Source organism: Triticum aestivum, chromosome 2A (assembly GCF_018294505.1).
Source record: "Triticum aestivum cultivar Chinese Spring chromosome 2A, IWGSC CS RefSeq v2.1, whole genome shotgun sequence".
Taxonomy (NCBI): Eukaryota; Viridiplantae; Streptophyta; class Magnoliopsida; order Poales; family Poaceae; genus Triticum; species Triticum aestivum.
Genome location: NC_057797.1, coordinates 397,468,123 through 397,489,146, shown reverse-complemented (window position 1 = coordinate 397,489,146; position 21,024 = coordinate 397,468,123). Strand labels below are relative to the sequence as shown.

Below are 21,024 nucleotides of genomic sequence, written 5' to 3'. Positions count from 1 at the left end.
CATGACAAGTTTTATAAATATAATCACTACTTTTTATAGCATAAGTATCATCACAATAATCATCATAAGTAGGAGGCATGCTATCATCATTATAAACTTGCATATCAAAAATTGGGAGACTAAAAATATCATCTTCATTAATCATAGCTTCCTAAAGCTTGGGACAAACATTAATTGCAGCAAATATATTCTCAAATATGTCATCCTCATCAAACATAGCTTCCCCAATATTGGGCCTTTTCATATCATTAGCATCATGGATATTCAAGGAATTCATACTAACAACATTGCAATCATACTCATCATTCAAATATTTAGTGCCAAACATTTTATAGATTTCTTCTTCTAGAACTTGAGCACAATTATCCTTTCCATCATACTCACGAAAGATATTAAAAAGGTGAAGCGTCTGAGACAAACTCAATTCCATTTTTTTATAGTTTTCTTTTATAAACTAAACTAGTGATAAAAAAGAAACTAAAAGACTCGATTGCAAGATCTAAAGATATACCTTCAAGTGCTAACCTCCCCGGCAACAGCGCCAGAAAAGAGCTTCATGTCTACTACACAACCTTCTTCTTGTAGACATTGTTGGGCCTCCAAGTGCAGAGGTTTGTAGGACAGTAGCAAATTTCCCTCAAGTGGATGACCTAAGGTTTATCAATCCGTAGGAGGCGTAGGATGAAGATGGTCTCTCTCAAGCAACCCTGAAACCAAATAACAAAGAGTCTCTTGTGTCCCCAACACACCCAATACAATGGTAAATTGTATAGGTGCACTAGTTCGGCGAAGAGATGGTGAAACAAGTGGTATATGGATAGTAGATAAAGGTATTTGTAATCTGAAATTATAAAAACAGCAAGGTAACTAATGATAAAAGTGAGCGTAAACGGTATTGCAACAATAGTAAACAAGGCCCAGGGTTCATACTTTCACTAGTGTAAGTCCTCTCAACGATAATATCATAATTGGATCACATAACTATCCCTCAACATGCAACAAAGAGTCACTCCCAAGTCACTAATAGCGGAGAACAAACAAAGAGATTATGGTAGGGTATGAAACCACCTCAAAGTTATTCCTTCCAATCAATCCGTTGGGCTATTCCTATAAGTGTCACAAACATCCCTAGAGTTCATACTAGAATAACACCTTAAGATACAAATCAACCAAAACCCTAATGTCACCTAGATACTCCAATGTCACCTCAAGTATCCGTGGGCATGATTATACGATATGCATCACACAATCTCAGATTCATCTATTCAGCCAATACAAAGGACCTCAAAGAGTGCCCCAAAGTTTCTACCAGAGAATCACGACGAAAACGTGTGCCAACCCCTATGCATAGGTTCATGGGCGGAAACCGCAAGTTGATCACCAAAACATACATCAAGTGAATCACGTGATATCCCATTGTCACCACAGATATCCACGGCAAGACATACATCAAGTGTTCTCAAATCTTTAAAGACTCAATCCGATAAGATTACTTCAAAGGGGAAACTCGATTCATTAGAAGAGAGAAGAGGGGGAGGAGAAACATAAGATCCAACTATAATAGCAAAGCTCGCGATACATCAAGATCGTGCCAAATTAAGAACACGAGAGAGAGAGATCAAACACATAGCTACTGGTACATACCCTCAGCCCCGAGGGAGAACTACTCCCTCCTCGTCATGGAGAGCATCGGGATGATGAAGATGGCCATCGGAGAAGGATTGCCCCCTCCGGTAGGGTGCTGGAACGGGTCTAGATTGGTTTTCGGTGGCTACGGAGGCTTCTGGCGGCGGAACTCCCGATCTATTGTGCTCACGGATGTTTTTAGGGTATATGGAGATATATAGGCGGAAGAAGTACGTCAGTGGGCCACGAGGGGCTCATGAGGGTGGAGGGCGCGCCCCCCTGCCTCGTGACCTCCTCGCAGATCCCCCGACGTGCACTCCAAGTCTTCTGGGCTTCTTTCCTTCCAAAAATGAGTTCCCTGAAGTTTTAGGTCAATTGGACTCCGTTTGATTTTCCTTTTCTTCGAAACCCTAAAACAGGGTAAAAACAGAAAGTGGCACTGGGCTCTGGGTTAATAGGTTAGTCCCAAAAATGATATAAAAGTGTATAATAAAGCCCATAAACATTCAAAACAGTAAATAATATAGCATGGAGCAATAAAAAATTATAGATACGTTGGAGACGTATCAGAGAGGTGGTTTTGCCTTCACGAGTCCCGGCAGGCCCTATCGGCACATCTTGGAAGTCTTCTTTTAGGGGTGGCCTCGTCCTTGTCGAGCTCGCCTGCCGGGCAAGGGAGGCTTTTCTCCTGGTGGTGTCTTGCTCTTCTGGTTTGATCTTGGTCATCTTGATCTGCTTGTTGGTCCTTCGATGCTCTTGGCTCCTTGCACTCTGACTTGGGTTGGTGCTCCAATCCTGTCCCCGTGCCTATGCACAGTCCGGGCAACAGACCCAGGGTTTGTTGCACCGACACCACCTCTAGATGAAGTTCTCTAGTGTTCTTTTGTATTTTTGTATTTCCATTGCATGTTTTCTTACTTGAGTGTTTCCCTTCTAATCATAAAAAATCATCAAGATCTCTGCTGTTTTTCTCTTCATTTTTCTCTTTATCTAAAGTTAATTCATTGCAAATCCTTATGATAATTCCTTGAAAATCTTTGTGAGATTTCATTTGCCAAGTGAGCTAAGTTGACAAAATTTTCCTCTGTGTTGAACTCGGTCTCACCGATCAAAGCCCATGGGCTAGACCGAAACACAAGGTTGCCTTGAACACAGTTCATCGGTACAACCGACATGGACTAACTCGGACTCACCAATGAGCACCTTCAGTGGCACTACTATTCGGAGTCAACGATGGAAACGGATCGGCGTCACCGATTTCACTACTGAGAAAACATTTTGCCATTTTATATTGCCTACGTTCTTTAGCTCCACTAATGATTCTTAACCTCTTCCAGTATCTTAAGCTACATGCTGTTTTGTAGTATCTCTCAAGGACCACACCTACTTGACTCATGTTCCTAAAGTGCCCTTCTTGGTAATTGATGTCAAAGGGGGAGAGATAGAGCACATAAAAGCTTATCAATCAAACTTATCAAGAGAAAGAGAGCACTTCTAAGCTCTTCTAAAATATGCATGTTAACAAGAGGAGAGAAGTCACATGTCTTAAAGAGGGGAAAGACATGTTAGTATAATTGATTATTTTTCACTCTATTTTAATTGATTCATCTTTGATCTGGTTTTATCTCACCCTACCTTCTCCCATTGTCCAATGTTAGATTCAGGAGGAGAAAGAGTCTATGCTAGGAGGAGAAAAATCCTTGGGATTTATTGCAAATCTTTAAATCTTTGGGGACATGTCTATGTCTAAATGAAGTACTCACCTATTACATGTCATCCCATTCTTGGTAATCTTGTGGATTTCAAAATTATTTTGTTTGGAGTGTTCTTGTGTTATCTAACTCTATTTTCTCAAGTTTACTCATTCAAAAGTCTGCTCAAGAACCACAAGGTAAGTATATGCATCACACTCATGTGCATGATGATCCCTTGCTTCTGCACATATTGTTTGCGCGAGAGATTCATAAACATGAAGGTACATCTTTCAATCATAGTGTTTGTTCTTATGCATATAGCCAAGATATATGTAACCCATTACCTGCTCTGTCATGCAATGCATTCACATGTTCTTCTATCTTATCATTACATGATTGCATATATGTAGGGGGAGCTTATGCATGTTACATGTTTCTCCAAAGATTTTCCTACTATTCATCATATCATTTACTTAAAGCTTTGATGTATGTTTTCATCAATTACCAAAAAGAGGGAGACTGAAATCACAAGTGCTCCCTGAGTGATTTTGGTAATTAATGTTAACATATTTCTTGTTGGACTAATAGTTCTATCTAGTGTATTTCAGACAAGTTCAACAATGGAGTGGTAACGACAAGAGGATGTGGAACCCCTTCAAAATGCTAAGGAAAAGATTGGCAAAAGCTCAAGATTCTTCATCTTTATTTTAGTGATACAATATCACATTGAGTCAATAGGAAAGACAATAGTATTAAAAGGGGATGAGGTGTTGCTTAATGGCTTATTTTCTCAAGTGCTTAGTGATATTGCTCCAAAACCCTCAGCCACTTTCTCCATCCAAATATGTCCAAAACCTAAACTCCAACTCGGCCCCACCGATTCTCTCTATGCGGAGCCACCGAGTTCATATGACATAGCCACTGCGAGAAACCCTAACAGTTCGGTCTCACTGATACGGTTCTCGTTCTCACCGAGATGGCCTTGCCAGCACTCTGTGACTTGTTGCATTTATTTCGGTCTCACTGAGTTATGCAATCGGTCTTACTGAGTTGTCTTGACAGATTCTTTGTTGCTTATTGCTTCACTTCGATCTCACCGAGTTGATGCAATCGGCTCCCGAGACGATGTTTGCCCTAAGCCCTAACACATCGGTCCCACCGAGTTGTTCCAGTCGGTCCCACTGAGATTCCTAACTTTCACATTTTTTAACAGATCGGTGCCACCGAGTTCAACTATTCGGTCTCACTGAGATGAGTCAAATGTGTGTAATGATTGGATTTTGTGTGGAGGCTATATATACCCCTCCACCCCTTCCCCATTTTAGAGAGAGCCATCAGAACGTGCCTACACTTCCACCATACATTTTCTGAGAGAGAACCATCTACTAATGTGTTGAGATCAAGATATTCCATTCCAACCATTTGAACCTTGATTTCTAGCCTTCCCCGAGCTGTTTTCCACTCTAATCACTCTTCCACCATAGCCAAATCTGAGAGAGAGAGAGAGAGTTGAGTGTTGGGGAGACTATCATTTGAAGTACAAGAGCAAGGAGTTCATCATCAACACACCGTCTATTACCTTTTGGAGAGTGGTGTCTCCTAGATTGGTTAGGTGTCGCTTGGGAGCCCCCGTCATGATGTGGAGTTAAACCAAGAAGTTTGTAAGGGCAAGGAGATCGCCTACTTCGTGAAGATCTACCCGAGTGAGGCAAGTCCTTGGTGGGCGATGGCCATGGTGGGATAGACAAGGTTGCTTCTTCGTGGACCCTTCGTGGGTGGAGCCCTCCGTGGACTCACACTGCCGTTACCCTTCATGGGTTGAAGTACCCATCAAAGTGGACATACGATAGCACCACCTATCGGAACCACGCCAAAAATTTGTGTCTCCATTGCATTTGCAAACTCCAATCCCATCCCTTTACTTTCTTGCAACTTGCATGCTTTACTCTTTCCGCTGCATATACTATTGTCATACTTACTTGAAATGTATTGTGAGTGTTTTAACATGTGTTAAACTCAACCTTGACTTGAAGAAATATAAAACTGCCACTTTTGCTTGTGAAGGGTCTAATCACCCCCCCTCTAGACCCCTCTTCTTGATCCTTTCAAGTGATATACTTCATGGCCAGACGCGATGGCGCAGCCTGCTGACGTGGGCACCTACGAGCCCAAGAGAGCCGTACCGACCAAGAAGAAGCAGTTGTTCACACAAGATAAGGCGGAAACCAAGCAGGTGCCAGTCAATGAGGACGGGCCTCCAAGAGCCACCTTTACCATAGGTGCCGGCCTCGACCAAGGTCAAGAGGGAGCATTGGTGAAGTTCTTGCACGCAAACAATCATATATTCGTGTGGGAGCCCAATCAGCTGGTAGGAGTCCCGAGGCAAGTGATTCAGCATCATCTAAGGGTATGCCCCAATGTACGCCCTGTGAAGCAGCGGGCGAGATGACAGTCCGCTGAGAAGCAGGCCTTCATCGTCCAAGAGACCCACAAGCTGGAGGCGGCGGGTGCCATTCGCGAGGTTCGGTATCCTGAATGGCTGGCGAACCCGGTCGTAGTACCGAAGAAAGGCGGGAAGGGACGAATGTGCGTCGACTTCACCAACCTTAACAAGGCTTGCCCCCAAGATCTGTTCCCGCTCCCACGCATCAATCAGATTGTCGACTCCACCGCCGAGTGCGACCTGCTGTGCTTCCTGGATGCATTCTCGGGATATCACCAGATCAAGATGGCGGTAGAAGATGTGGAGAAGACAGCCTTCCTGACCCCGTGTGGGGTGTACTGCTACACCTGCATGCCTTTTGGATTGCGGAATGCAGGCGCAACCTTTCAGCGACTGATGCACATCGCCCTGGGGCGGCAACTCGGGGGAAACACAGAGGCCTACATCGACGACATTGTGGTGAAGTCTCGGGAAGCAAGGACCTTGATTCAAGACCTGGAGGAGACCTTCGCGAGCCTGCGCCAAGTGAACTTGCGGCTTAACCCGGAGAAGTGTGTGTTTGGCGTCCCTTCCGGCAAGCTGCTGGGCTTGCTCGTGTCCCACAGAGGGATCGAGGCGAATCCAGAGAAGATAAAGGCCATCGAGGACATGAGCCCGCCGCGGACCCTTAGGGAGATGCAGAAGCTGGCTGGCCGGGTAACTGCGTTGGGGCGCTTCATCTCCAAGCTAGGGGAACGCTCCCTACCCTTCTTCAAGATGATGACGAAGAAGGGCCCATTCGAGTGGACCCAGGAGGCCGATCGAGCTTTTCAAGACCTCAAGAGATACCTGACCAGCCCTCCGGTGATGGTAGCGCCACGACCCCTTGAGCCCCTAGTACTCTACCTCGCTGCTACCCCATACTCCACCAGCGCAACACTGGTGGCGGTTCGGGAGGGACACAAACCAAGGGCGTGCTACGCCGGGCTACAACTGAAGCAATACATGATCAGGAAGGCACCGCAGGAGCCGTGGCAGCGCCAACGGAAGATCAAGCCCAGCAGGACGACGCTGCCAAAACTCCCGCAAACAATCAGGCATCAGAAGCCCCGTAACCTCATAAGGCGTCTCAACTCCCGCAAGACACAAGCCCAGACACCGCGTAAGCCCATGTCGAACACCCGGTGTATTTCGTCAGCACCGTGCTGCGGGATGCGAGGGCGCGATATCCCATGCCTCAGAAGCTTATGCTCACACTCTTGGTGGCCTCACGCAAGTTGCGGCATTACTTCCAGGGGCACCCCATCAAGGTGGTCTCGGCCTACCCATTGGAGAGGGTGCTTAGGAGCCCTAATTATGCTGGAAGGGGCGCCGAGTGGAACATCGAGCTGCAAGCATTCCAGTTGGAGTTCAGCACTACCAGGGTCATCAAGCGAGCCGCACTCGTTGATTTTTTGTGGCGAAATGGACGGATGTCCCGACACTTGAAGTAGGCGAAGACCGGTCTACCTCGCCGGGAAGTGAGTCACCGGACGACTGGGTCATGTACTTCGATGGTACCTTCACGCACCAGGGCGCGGGGGCTGGAGCAGTACTCATCTCGCCCACTCAGGATAAGCTCTACTACGCCGTGCAGCTCTGCTTTCAGCAGGGAGAGAAGGTCTCCAACAACATTGCGGAATATGAAGGCCTCATAGCCGGCCCGAAGGCCGCGACAGCTCTAGGGGTGAAGCGCCTTACCGTTAGAGGCGACTCGCAACTCCTCGTCAACTTCTCCAACAAAGTATACGAGCCGAAGGATGAGCATATGGAGGCATACCTCACGGAGGTGTGCAAGATGGAGAAGCAGTTATTGGGCCTGGAGCTGCAGCACGTGCCCCGGGGCACCAACAAGGAAGCCGAGGACATCGCTAAGAGAGCCTCCAAGCGGCAGGCACAAGAGCCCGGTGTCTTTGAGGAATGGCTCTTCAAGCCATCGGCGACACCACCACTTTCAAGCACAGCTCAGCCTCGGGAGGAGCTCCCATGGCCTCCTGCCACAGGGGCTCCGGCCTGTGGCCCGACCTCAGGAGCTCGCTTGCTCTTGGCGCTCGAATCTCAGGAGGGATACTGGACCAAGGAATTCAAGGAATATCTGATGCAGGGGGTGCTGCCAGAGGAGGAGGAAGATGCAGAGCGTGTGGTTCCGCAAGCCACGGTGTACTGCATCCAGGATGGTGACTTATACAGGAAGCGGCCGAACGACGTTTCCCTGCGCTGCATTTATAGGGACCAGGGGAAGGAGCTGCTAACTGACATACACGGAGGGGACTATGGGCACCACTCGTCATCACGGACCCTCGTCAGCAAGGTATCCCGCAGCGGGTTCTACTGGCCCACTGTGCTCAACGACGCAGCTGAGCTGGTGAAGTCCTGCGAAGCCTACCATTTCCACGCCAAGCAAATTCATCAGCCGGCTCGGGGCCTCCAGACCATTCCGCTCATGTGGCCGTTCGCGGTCTGGGGGCTGGACATCTTGGGCCCGTTCCCTCGAGCGCATGGGGGCTACCGCTACCTCTACGTCGCCATCGACAAGTTCACCAAATGGGCGAAAGTGGAAGTCGTCCGTACCATCCCAGCTGGCTCCGTTGTCAAGTTCATCAAGGGCCTGGTGAGCCTCTTCGGGGTCCCCAACCACATCATCACAGATAACGGCTCGCAGTTCACTAGTAACCTCTACAAAACCTACTGTGCTAACCTTGGAACGCAGATCTACTATGCTTCAGTGGCGCACCCCAAGAGCAATGGTCAGGCCGAGCGCGCCAACGCGAAGGTCCTAAGGGGCCTCAAGACCAGGACCTTCAAGAAGAAGCTCGAGGCATGTTGCAGGGGCTGGCACGATGAGCTCCAGTCCGTGTTATGGTCTATCCGCACCACCGCCACCAAACCAACGGGCGAGACCCCATTCTTCCTTGTCTACGGAGCTAAAGCAGTCCTTCCTCATGAGGTTAAGCATCGCTCCGCACAGGTCCCGATGTTCGATGAAATGCAGCAGGACACCATGCGGGGGATGGACCTCGTGCTGGGGAGGAATGTCGTCGCGAAGCTACACTGAGGGCGGCAAGGTACCAGCAGGCGCTGCGGCGATACCACTGCCGCAACATCCGCTCCAAGACGCTCGAGGTGGGCGACCTCGTCCTGAGGCGGGTCCTCTCCAGGGAAGGGATGCATAAGCTTTCGCCCATGTGGGAGGCCCGTTCAGGGTTGTCCATGTCTCCAGGCCTGGTGCCGCGCGCCTGGAGACGCAGGACGGGATGCCTATCCAGAACGCCTGGAACATCCAGCACCTCCGGAGGTTCTACCCATGAAGCAAGGCCCAGATCCTGTGAAGAAAGGCCCAGAGCCTGTGAAGAAGGCCCGGAGCCTGTGAAGAATCGCCGCCCGTGACACTCTCACGTAATAATGAGTGGGGCTGTACACCCCCTGGAGTCTCAGGAGCGCCGGCCTCAGGCCCTGGGGCTCCCTCGCACGCCTAGTGGCAGCACTTAGCTCCGCGCTCGTGAGAAGACTTGAAGACTAGATTAGGTGCCGAACGCGGCTTTTCATTTGCTTTCCGCAGTTGGCTCGCTTTTTCTTAATCGAAGTTCGCCTTTGGTGTTCCTTGCTGATTCGATTCCCTCGCCTCTTACCGCATTTTCCGGTTCTGGTTCGCTCGTGTTCTCTCTCTCATATACCTCGTGAGGGGGCTAGGCAGGTGCCCTCGCGAGCATTTTTTTCTCTCTGCCTTCTCGCGAGCCACCCTCATTCGAGCCCGAAAGCTGGCGCATCTCTCCTAATCTGTGCCCCACGGGTACCGCGATACAAGGCGCCGGGTCAAGGCTTGGGTGAGCGACAAATCTCCTGGCAAAACTCCCTAACGAATTCTTTCGCAGTTCTCGAGCAATCGCGGACCACGAGGTCAAGATGGACATGAGGAAATAAATGCCTCGTAAGGAGGAGGGCGCCCCGAATGCGCCAGGATAAGTTATCTCTGCGCAAAATAGCCACACAACATTGAAACAACAAGCGTAGCATAATGGATAATAAGTTATGGTTCGATACACGCCCTTGTGGGCCCATGCTGGTTTCGTTTCAATGCAGGAAGGAAAAGGGAAACATAACAAAAGTGACACTTGCCCCTGCAGCAACCGACGGGGGTAGGGCCTCGGTGACGTCCCGGGCCTAGTCGGACACATCCTCGCGCTTCACTGGTGCACGGCGACGAGATGACCCACTACCACCTTCGAAGCGGGCGCGACGGCGTGGCGGCTGATCAGGGCCACCGCTACTGGAACTGTCACCGAGGGAGGAGCCACCATAGCCAGATGAGGCGCGGCCGGCGGGTTCGTCCTCCTTCTCGTCCCGACCATCGCCAAGGCCGAGCACCTCCTCGTCGTCGTTCACCTCAGGGCAGCATCCGGCGCGGCGACCGTTTTCCCCAAACACCCTCACGAGGAGGGGCGCGTCGCCGTTGAACTTGAAGTGGAGGGTGCACCACCTGCCCAGGCCGTGCGCACGGGCGAACGTCTGCCAACTGCGGTCCAAAGCAATGTTGCCCGCGGCGGAGACCTCGACCGCGACCCAAGAAGCTCGGCTGCAGCAACCGTATGCCTGCAGCCAGAGCCCTCCTGGACCGGAGCCCGGCAGCTCGTCGACAAAGAAGCGGGGGAGCTGGAGCCAGCCGCCTGTCGGATTCTCCGACCAGACAACGAACTCCGTCAGCACCTCCGACGCATGGAACCATGGTCGGGAAGGTCGCGCAACCACGGCGCATCTCCTCTTGTCGACAGGACTGCCGCGACCAGAGCGACTCCTGCCGCGCACTGCGGCGCCACCCCGGGAGCCGGGGGCCACGGCGGGGGTTGCGGCATACTTGCGGGGACGACCACGTCCTCGCTTGGGCGTCGGGGAGCTGGGTCCCTCCTGAGGGGCCTTGCCCTTCTCCGTGACAGAGAACCTCTTCGGCGATGCCATCACTACTAGCGGTGGAGCAAGGAGGAAGAAGCAAGTGAACCAAGAAGAGATGGGCGACGGGGGCTCCGCCCCCTCCCTGTTTATAGCGGAAGAAGGCCAACCGGCACCTCCCACAATCTCAGGTAATGATGATTTTCCTTGCATGTCACAGGGACTTGTCAAGTCGAGCAGTTGCCGAGGCAGCGTGGGGAAGTGGAGGCGCCCACGTCTAATCAACCGCCACGCGTCAACCGAGGCCGCAGGCTTTTGGGGCCCGCGGCGCTCCGCGCTTGACCCTTTGGCTTTGCCTCGAAGCCAAGCCCGAGCGACAGGACTTGCGGGGACAGGACTGCCGCGACCAGAGCGACTCCTGCCGCGCACTGTGGCACCACCCCGGGAGCCGGGGGCCACGGCGGGGGTTGCGGCATACTTGCGGGGACGACCACGTCCTCGCTTGGGCGCCGGGGAGCCGGGTCCCTCCTGAGGGGCCTTGCCCTTCTCCACGACGGAGAACCTCTTCAGCGATGCCATCACTACTAGCAGTGGATCAAGGAGGAAGAAGCAAGTGAACCAAGAAGAGATGGGTGACGGGGGCTCCGCCCCCTCCCCATTTATAGCGGAAGAAGGCCAACCGGCACCTCCCACAATCTCAGGTAATGATGATTTTCCTTACATGTCACAGGGACTTGTCAAGTCGAGCAGTTGCCGAGGCAGCGTGGGGAAGTGGAGACGCCCACGTCTAATCAACCGCCATGCGTCAATCGAGGCCGCAGGCTTTTGGGGCCTGCGGCGCTCCGCGCTTGACCCTTTGGCTTCGCCTCGAAGCCAAGCCCGAGCGCGCCTTGGGCCTGGGGGCTACTGTCGGCGTTCTGGTAACGGGGGTCCCCAGACTTGCCTGCCTGTGGCCCATGGCGTTGCTGTGTTGGCAGGCCTATACGGCCCATGTTCATCGACAAGGAACCAAGACCCTCGCGAGGGGCCAAGCCTCGCGAGGTGGACGACGCAAGACCTCCTCAGGAGCGGCCTCACCAGGCTGCCTCACAAGGAGCGGAGATATCAAGGCGGGGCGAACCTCATGAGGCTCTCGTGACGTGAGCCATGACGATCGACACCAGGCGGGCACCAGGCGGGCGCCAGCATGCGCAGTGTCCTTGCTTCCTCTTTTGTGCTAAGGGGGCAAGCGCAGGAGCGAAGTACCGAGGCATCAAGCAAAGGTTTCCATATTGGTGCAATGAGACCAAGACCCGCAGGACGGTAGGATGGAGGTCACTGTGGAGCCCAAGACGGCATCATCACCAGAACCTTTGGCAGGCGAAGACCACCTTTTGTTAGGATAGCTCGTACTAGCTGTCCCCTTTCAAATTGGTCGCCATTGTTGGCTCCCTTCCCACTCAATATTTGGGAAGAGGACCAGGGCCTCTATAAATAGAACTAGCCACCACAAAGAGAAGTGGGGGATGGAGAGCCAACCCTTAGCCACACCGAACACAAGAACACCTCAACCTCAAGAGGTTGTTCTTCCCCTTGTACTGGTCATCATCAACCCAAGAGGCAATCCACCACCACCACACTAGAGTAGGGTATTACACCACAACGGTGGCCCGAACCAGTATAAATCTTGTGTCTTTGTGTTGCGAGTGCGTCGAGTTCGTCAGCGAGACCTTAGCGAGCTAGGGAGTAGATCAGTAGAAGGGAAAGAACTTCGCGCGCACCCCAGTGTTCGAACCTTAAGGGTCTGCCGGAACCCCAGATCCGACACACAAGACTTCAACATTTCATACAATCCCAAGAGGTGAAATGATACCCCTATTTGCAAGCTTAATAGTAACATCGATCTCTTATGTCTCAATAGGTGAAATATCAGACATAACCTCTTGATAGAGAGAAAAAATTCCACTTATACTGGCACCAATATCACATAAACCATGATAGCAATGATCTCCAATCTTAACAAAAACAATAGGCATGCCAAATACTCTTTTATTTTTATCTTTCTTATCCTATTCATTTCTAGCAGGTTTAGCAATTCTAGTAGCATCCTCATAGAAATAAATAACATGCCCATCAATAGTTTTAACCAAGAGATCTTTAACCATGGCAATTTGAAGGTTCTACTTTAATTTGTTCATAATGATTTGGTGCTTTATTATAACTTCCCTGGATCACACTTGTAGGCTTAGAGTGCTCCTTAATCTTAGTAGGAAAAGAAGGTTTTTCAATAAAAGCAGTAGCTACAACATGATTAACAACAAAAGATTGCACTTCAGTATTAGGAATTATAGGTTCCTCAAAAATACCTTTAATGGGTTCATTATATTTAAACCATATCTTTTTAGGGAGATCAACATGAGCAACAAAATATTTACATAAATTAACAACTATCTTAGCACAATTCCATATTTTGCACTAAGCTCATGAAAAACACCGGTTTCAACAAAAGACTTAACACAATCATATTCAAGATTTATACCTGACTCTTTACCTTTGTCGACCTCCCAATCTTCAGATTTTATTTTAATTCTTTCAATAAGATCCCATTTGAATTCAATTTGTCTACTTGATAAAGAACCCGTAGAAGAAGAATCAAGCTTTTCTTTATCGCGAAGAGAAAGCCTAGCATGAAAAATACGAAAAACTCTCCCCAAGCTTGAGCGATACTTTCTCATTCACGAGGCCAAAAAATTATAGATATAATTCCGGTCACGGTGAACCAAATGCATAGGATATTTTTTCCATCAAACGCCAGCTTCAATCGGTTCCAGTCCCATGAGTGAGAATCATCCAATAGCCTATACCATGCCAATGATTTTCCCTCCAAATATAAAGCAAATAACTTCATCTTAAATCCATCACTCGATTAACAAGCAAGCTTAAATAATCCATAAAGTTCATCTAGTAAAAGCAAGTTTATATCAGGATGTACCGTTTCGTCTCCTGCATAATGGTTAGTGTGCAATATTTCAAGAATACTAAGAGAAATTTCATAATACATATTTTCAGTAGGTGGGGTTTCATCTCTTACCAATTGTGCATGTGGCATCGGCACCCCAAACAAGTTTCCCAAAGGACGTTTTTGCATAATAGCAAGTGTAGATAAAAATCAGCATGTACGATAAAAGTTTCCTTACCAAATTCCACTTATCAAGAGTTCTACACCCCTCGACAACGACGCCAAAAAAGAGTCTTGATGACCCAAAATTATAGGGGATCAATCATAGTCCTTTCGATAAGTAAGAATGTCGAACCCAACGAGGAGTATAAGGAGTTGATAGGCAATTTTCAGCAAGGATTTCACTGCAAGTGTTGTAAGATAGTTTTGATAGCAAAGTAATTTGTAGCAAGGTAACAAGTAACAAGATAGCAAGTGGTACAATCCTTAATTGTGCTAAACACAAGCCGGTGGTACTTCTTATAGTGATTAAAATGCTTTTGAAGACACACGGGAATATCACCAAGTTACTTTCACCATGATTCATCGACTTACGTTCATTGCGTTGATAAGTGTTATGTGGGTGGAAGGAGGTAATGTAATATTCTTACTTGAACAAATACCTACTTATGATTATACTCCATGCAAGCATCCACAAGTACAAGAGAAGTAATTAAGATAAATCTAACAATAACATTAAACAATGAGATCCAAAACAACCCCTTACGGAATAATTTGTAAATCGGGGTTTAGGTTTCTATCACTCCTGCAACCCATAATCTACAAACTAATCCCACAATGCTTTCCCCTTGGCCCAAGCATGGTGAAGTGTTATTTTGGTTGATGTTCACATAACACCAATAGAGGAAGAACAACACACCATAATATCAAAACATTGAACGGTGATCAACTTCACACGATTACTAGTAACAAGACTTCTCCCATGTCCTCGAGAACAAATAGAACTACTCACAACTCATCATATTGATCATGATCCGTGGGTATAAATATATGATTAACAATCTGAACATAATAATTTTCTATGAGTTAAACCAACAAGCATGAGCTACAAGATGTAATAAACACTACTAGCACCCCTGGGTACCAAACCGAGGTTTGATACAAAGATTGCATACAAGCGATGAACTAGGGTTTGGAGATGACATGTTGTTTATGAAGATGCTGATGAAGATGGTGATACCCATGATGAACGGAGTGTTGGTGTTGATGAAGGCTTCGATTTCCCCCTCTAAGAGGGAAGTTTCCCGGTGGAATCACTCCGCCCGAGAGCAAAAGTGCTCCGCCTCGCAGATGGCGGTGGAAACTCCCAAAGCTTCTTTGTGATTTTTTTAGAGCAAATGGGATTCTATGGACAAAGGGCATCAGGAAGCGAGCCAGCATGGCCCCACATGGGCACGTGTCGCGGCTAAGGGGTGGTCGTGCCACCTGTCCATGTGGCTGGCTAGTGGCCCCCCTTTGACATATCTTTGCTCCATAATTCAATATATATTTCAAATTAATTCTCCAAAAATCCGTGCTTCATTTTGAGCTCTCGAGAATTGCTTTCTCTTTGCTTGCTATTTCAGGTCCAGAGTTCTAGCTTCCAACAATCCCTCTCTCTAGGTATAACTTGCATTTTAAGAGAGAAAACACATTAAAATTGAACCACAATGTGAAATATAACATTGAAATAAGATAAATTACAGTAGAAAATAATGATGTGAAATGGACGTATCAACAGGGACCGGCCCAGCCGCATGCCCAACAGGCGACCCAGGAGGCACAATCGCGGAAGACGACCCACTAGCCATCTCCCAACCAGATCCATCCCACTAGGGTTTGCCCCAACGCCACGCTCGACGTCGACGCCGCCACCACCGAAGGGGCAACATTCGCCACTAAATCCGACGACCACACGTCGGCAGGAGCAAGCACGAAGAGGGAGGAGAGGCAGGGACAGAGATTGGGTCAAACGCACCAAGAATGCCAACAGCAGAAGTGCGGAAAGCGGACTTACCTGCACGCCCGCAGTGTGTCGAGCCCACCGTGGTCCAGCCGCCGCCAAGCGCAACCGACGGAGACCCCCTGCCCCGCAGCGTGCCCACCCGGTGCAAACTTGTGCCGGTGGCTGTTAGCACGAGGCGGCGAAGAGATCATCACCTGAATCCTCGACATTATCGCCCAACGCTCAATAGCGGCTGGACGTGGGGGACACCACCGACGGCCCCACCGCCCATCGCAGCCCGACCGACGATGAGGGGGGGGGGAGAAGAGCAGTCGTCCCAGCTATGACGAAGGCCGGAGGGAGAGGGGTGGATCGAATAATCAAAGAGGGGAAGGGAGGGGAGGGGGGGGAGCGAAGAGAACCATTATCAACAAACCTTTGTTTCAATTACTATATTCACCTAAAGCTCTTTTTTTGCGGGCACCTAAAGCTGAAACTATTCATAGTTAAATTTGTCATTTTTGTATCTCTAACTGTAATTGTAGTTCGAGTTTTAAGTTATTTTTTTTGGAAATATACATCATAGGTATTTTGTCAGATAATAATAATTTTTATTGTGTAAATACGAGTTTTTGAGGTTGATCCTACGATCTTACCTAAAGGATTTTAATTTGTAGTAATTCTCCAAGATGATTAATGCAAACTCATGGTTACAAACACAATTTTTTTTTACTTATCCATTCCCTTTCAGACTCAGACATCATTACATCATCATATATTCACAACTCATATATCCCCGATCCAACCGCGCAATTCCTCATCCACATCCTCGTCATCGATGTCACGGTCACGAGCAGCAGTCCATGACTTAATAATGTCCGTCCACTGACGGTGGGGCCCAGCTGAGAATGGAAGTAGCCGGTGCTCAAGCCGCCACGTGGAGCCCACCTGTCCTCTCTAGCTAACCCAGCAATGAGCTGACGGCGAAGGATCCCGTGCCACTGTTCACGGGCCCCACCACACCCCCCGATAAACGCACACGCCCAAAATCCGACGGCCCCACCACCGCCCAAGGCATAAAATATACCAATCCTGACCCCTCACGCTGTCATGCGGACCCACGTTCTTCCCTCCCTCTCTCCAATTTCTTTTGTGCTTCTCCTCTCTCTCTCTCTCCGTCTCCCCCCACAGAAAGTGTGAGAACGCCAAGAGCGTCAAGCTGAGGGAAAGATGAGGGAGCTGGTCTCCTCCTCCACCTCCTCCCCCACCGCGGCCCTCGTCGCCGCCGGCCACGCGGCGCTCCGGGGATGGTGGGAGGAGGTCAACGAGTCGCCGGCGTGGCAGGACGGCGCCTTCTTCTCCCTCACCGCCGCCTACGCCCTCGTCTCCGCCGTCGCGCTGGTCAGTCCACCCCCTCGCCTCCACGGGAATGCTACCTTGATTCGTTCCCCCTCCAAGCCCAATGCGTGCCTCGGCTCATTACTGATCCGAACCGAGCTGCCGATTGAAATCGGATCTTTCCTCCATCAATCCCACTGCGCATCGAGGGGATGCCGCCGCCGACTTCGATTTTGAGGCCTTTTTATGCTGTCCGCCTGCAGATTCAGCTGGTGAGGATCCAGCGCAGAGTGCCCGAGTTCGGCTGGACCACGCAGAAGGTGTTCCACCTCATGAACTTCGTCGTCAATGGGGGTAATGTAAAATAAATGTTGCCGGAAATGGGGGCAATGTAATCAATGTTAATTAAATGTGGGGAGGATCTCCCAATCCTGATTCCTTTTTTTGATTTCACCCTTCATTTGCAACTAATCCCCCGCATGTGTCACGCCTGTGCTAACCTACCAACAAACACCTTGCTGCAGTTCGTGCCGTTGTATTCGGATTCCATGCCTATGTCTTCCTCCTCCAAACTAAAGTAAGAGCCAAAGTTTGGGCACTACCACTTTACTTTAGCACTGGTGTCGAGACCTTTTTTGCTAATTGATTTGATTGGCTTGGCCAGGTTTATAAGTTGGTGTTACTAGACCTCCCCGGCTTGTTGTTCTTCTCGGCCTACACCTTACTTGTTCTTTTCTGGGCAGAAATATACCATCAGGTATTTCCTACCAATCTTTGTTATACACTCTTCATGTTCTTATCATTTAGTTGTGTTTGTTCAAGGAATTATGCGAGATTTTTCTTCTGAGTTTTGCAGGCTAGGAGTCTCCCCACCGATAAGTTAAGGATTATATACCTAGCCGTTAATAGCATCGTATATGCAATTCAGGTGTGTTATTTCTCATCATCGCAGGGTCATATCACTTTATTGTTCCTATAAGAGAGAACCATGCTCATGGTTGCTATGTCCGACCGCAAATCTGGACAGATCTGTATTTGGGTGTACCTTGGAATAAACGACAATGCGTTGGTTGAGCTGGTGAGCAAAATCTTCATCGTATCTGTCTCCGCCGTGGCCCTTCTTGGTTTTGCAGTATATGGTGGAAGGCAAGTCCAATGCTTTTTCTTTGTATTGTATCGCTGTGTGCGCGCTGTATCTGTAAGCTGTGCTCTTTCTTTTCTATAGGTTGTTTGTCTTGCTGAGACGTTTCCCCATTGAATCAAAGGGGCGAAAAAAGAAGCTTTATGAGGTGATTACACCCTTCAATAAATGGATTTGTACACATTTTCTGTTCAGGTGGACATGTATAGCATGTTGTCAAGAACAAAATACCGACATATTCTGTTAGAATCTGTCATTTCATATAGCTTTGCCATGACAATGATTAGTTTTAACATGACATACTGGTAATTGTCACACATTGAACATGAAATCTTTTGTATTATCTGTAACTCAGTGCTCGGAATTTATGACTGGCAAAAATGTTGTGTCGTCTTCTCTTTTTGTCTTAATATGTTTAGTATGTCTTACAAATGTTCTATTTTTTTATTGTTATCCTTTTTCTCAATAATAACTGAACTGAAGATGCATCAGTCCAAAAATAATAACTGTCAGTTTCTGTCTTGGCCTCCAAAATTTTATTGTAATGTTGAAAATTGTCAGGTTGGGACTGTGACGACAATCTGCTGCACCTGTTTCCTGATAAGATGCATCGTGGTGAGTATTTGGTTCTTCATGACTCGCTGTTTTTTTCGTGACTCACTGTTAGGGGTTCAGGAATCATGCTTAAATTCCTTTTTGGTTGGGCGTAAAGAAGAACTCTGATGTCCACCTGTGTGGACGGTTTCATATGAATGTGAAGCCACCAAACGTATCAACCTAATGTTTACTGCACCTGATGTTGCTGTGCACTGTTGTGATAAACCCACTTGGTCTATGGTCTACAGATCTTCTTCCAGAACAGTGCACCGTGTGCACGTGTATATACTTGTGTCCTGTTGATTTATTTACTTCTAAGTTCCTCCCTTTCCCCCTTCTTACTTGATCATAGGTGGCAGTATCTGCATTTGATGCTGATGTTTCTTTGGAGGTTTTAGATCATCCAATCCTAGATTTCTTCTATTATATGGTAAGTAACATCGAAAAGTCATTACCATGGTATCCATGGTATTTTTGTAGATTTAGTTCCTGTCTTTACACACACTCCCCTATTACCGTGCAGTTGACAGAGATACTGCCTTCCGCGCTGGTCCTTTTCATCCTTCGGAAGCTTCCACCTAAGCGAGCATCGGCGCAATATCACCCTATTAACTAGAGTTTTTGTGCTTATGTATGATGTTATGCTTGGAATAATGGATAAACTTGGAAGTGCCCAAAATTTTACATGTCTGGTGTGAGCTGAATGCTGGTGTTTTCCAAAAGCATCGAAGTGTTGTCGATGGATTATGCAATGTGCAGTTCAGGGGGCCTATAGCAGTGAATTTCCGTCTTCTGCTTGTTCTTTTTTTGGTGGAATTTGGTCGATAGCTTTGCTCTAGTAGAGGAGAAAATCGTAGTGGATTCCCTGATGTTTATCCGAGTCGTTTTGTGATTGCCTTTGCCATGTTTACCATCGGAGCGTTGCTGGTTATGCCGCTTGGAGCTTAATATTTGTAAATTTTACCAGTCTCTTGAATTATGTGTGCATTGTAGAGGGCCTTAAAAGTCATATTCGTAAGTTTGACTGGTTTGGAGTAGATGATGTCCTGCGCGTTGCTAATTTTCCTTTCAAGAATGTGAGAAATACTTGGCATAATTGCAAACTAGTACTCCCTCCGTCCTCGGTATCTAGACAGACAAGTAATGTCTAATTTGGGATGGAGGTATATCTGTAATCGTACATTTCATTTGCAATCATACAGCTGAATGGTCGATGCATCATTCGGATCAGGTTACTAAATTCTTCGAAATCATTTGCTGATGCCTGTTGCACCTGTGGTGGTTGTGTCTATTGGCTCGATGTCGATGAGGAGCCCCTGAGCCGGGGACGGCATCGGGTACCTGGAGAAGCTGCCGTCGCAGCCGTCGGCGAGCTTCCACCTGAACCCGGTGACGATGTAGTGCATGGCCACCAGCGTCTCCACCCTAGTGAACTCGTTGCCAGGGCACATGCGCGCGCCGCCGCCGAACGCCACGAAGCTGTAGGGTGGTATCGGGCTCTCGAACCTTGCCGGCTCGAACCTGCTTGGCTCCGGGAAGATGGCCGGGTCCTGCTGCGTCAGGTTCATCGCCCCCAACACCTGCCATCCCTTGGGGATGAGGTGGCCGTCAAACTCCACGTCTGCCACCGCCCTCTTGAGCATGGAGAACACGGGAGGTACCAGGCGCAGGGTCTCCATCGCCGCCGACCATGTGTACTTCATCTTGCCGAGGTCGTCCCACGACAGAGCTTCCCCCGGAGCCTTGCTCCTGGCGACCTCTTGTTGCTCTGCCACGACCCTGCCGTAGGCGTCCCGGTTGCCATCGAGGTGCCGGAGGAGGAAGGTGAGGAGGCTGGCGGTGGTGTCGTGCGCCGCTACCATCATGAACATGACGTTGTCGATGATCTCCTCGTCGGCCAGCCCCTCCGCGAGCATGTGGGTCATGAGGTCGTCGGACGGCGAACTATGCCCGCTCTCCAGCTTGGCGCGCTTCTCCTTGATGATTGCCGCGACGGTTCGCCGGCCTCGCCGGCTCGCGGCGAGGCACTTGCCGAAGGAGGTGAAAGGCAGGTTCACCGGGATCGCCCAGATGCCCCTCACCAGCTGCTGGAACTCCGCGGAGAGCTCCCGCCTCACGGCGGCGTGGTCAGCTCTCCCGAGCCCGAAGATGACGGTGCACATGATGTCGAAGGTGAGCGACTTCATCGACGGCATCACCGCGACGGTCGTGCGGCCGTCCCAGTGGGCGCGGAGGTGGTGCCGGACCTCGTCGTCCATGCTGGCGACGTAGCTCCTCACGATGTCCAGCTTGAGGAACTGGACCATCATGGCCCTCACGCGGCGGTGGTCGTCGCCGACCAGCTCCCGGATGTTGCGCCTG

At 49.2% G+C, this 21,024-nt stretch overlaps 1 protein-coding gene across 1 annotated transcript; it reads left to right on the top strand.

The window, feature by feature from the left end:
• The first annotated feature begins 16,701 nt into the window (after nucleotides 1-16,701).
• LOC123188795 (tobamovirus multiplication protein 1) lies at nucleotides 16,702-19,454 on the top strand. Its single transcript, XM_044601045.1, has 10 exons — nucleotides 16,702-16,988; nucleotides 17,189-17,279; nucleotides 17,450-17,502; nucleotides 17,590-17,682; nucleotides 17,782-17,853; nucleotides 17,953-18,071; nucleotides 18,151-18,214; nucleotides 18,628-18,681; nucleotides 19,016-19,093; nucleotides 19,187-19,454. The coding sequence occupies exons 1-10, from the start codon at nucleotides 16,818-16,820 to the stop codon at nucleotides 19,277-19,279; spliced, it is 888 nt and encodes a 295-aa protein (XP_044456980.1). The 5' UTR covers nucleotides 16,702-16,817; the 3' UTR covers nucleotides 19,280-19,454.
• Nucleotides 19,455-21,024: the final 1,570 nt, after the last annotated feature.

Coding starts and splice junctions, on each gene's coding strand:
- LOC123188795 (XM_044601045.1), top strand. CDS start 16,818: ATGAGGGAGCTGGTCTCCTCCTCCACCTCCTCCCCCACCGCGGCCCTC. Junction 17,503..17,589: donor TCTTCCTCCTCCAAACTAAA/GTAAGAGCCAAA, acceptor TGGCTTGGCCAG/GTTTATAAGTTGGTGTTACT. Junction 17,854..17,952: donor GCATCGTATATGCAATTCAG/GTGTGTTATTTC, acceptor AAATCTGGACAG/ATCTGTATTTGGGTGTACCT.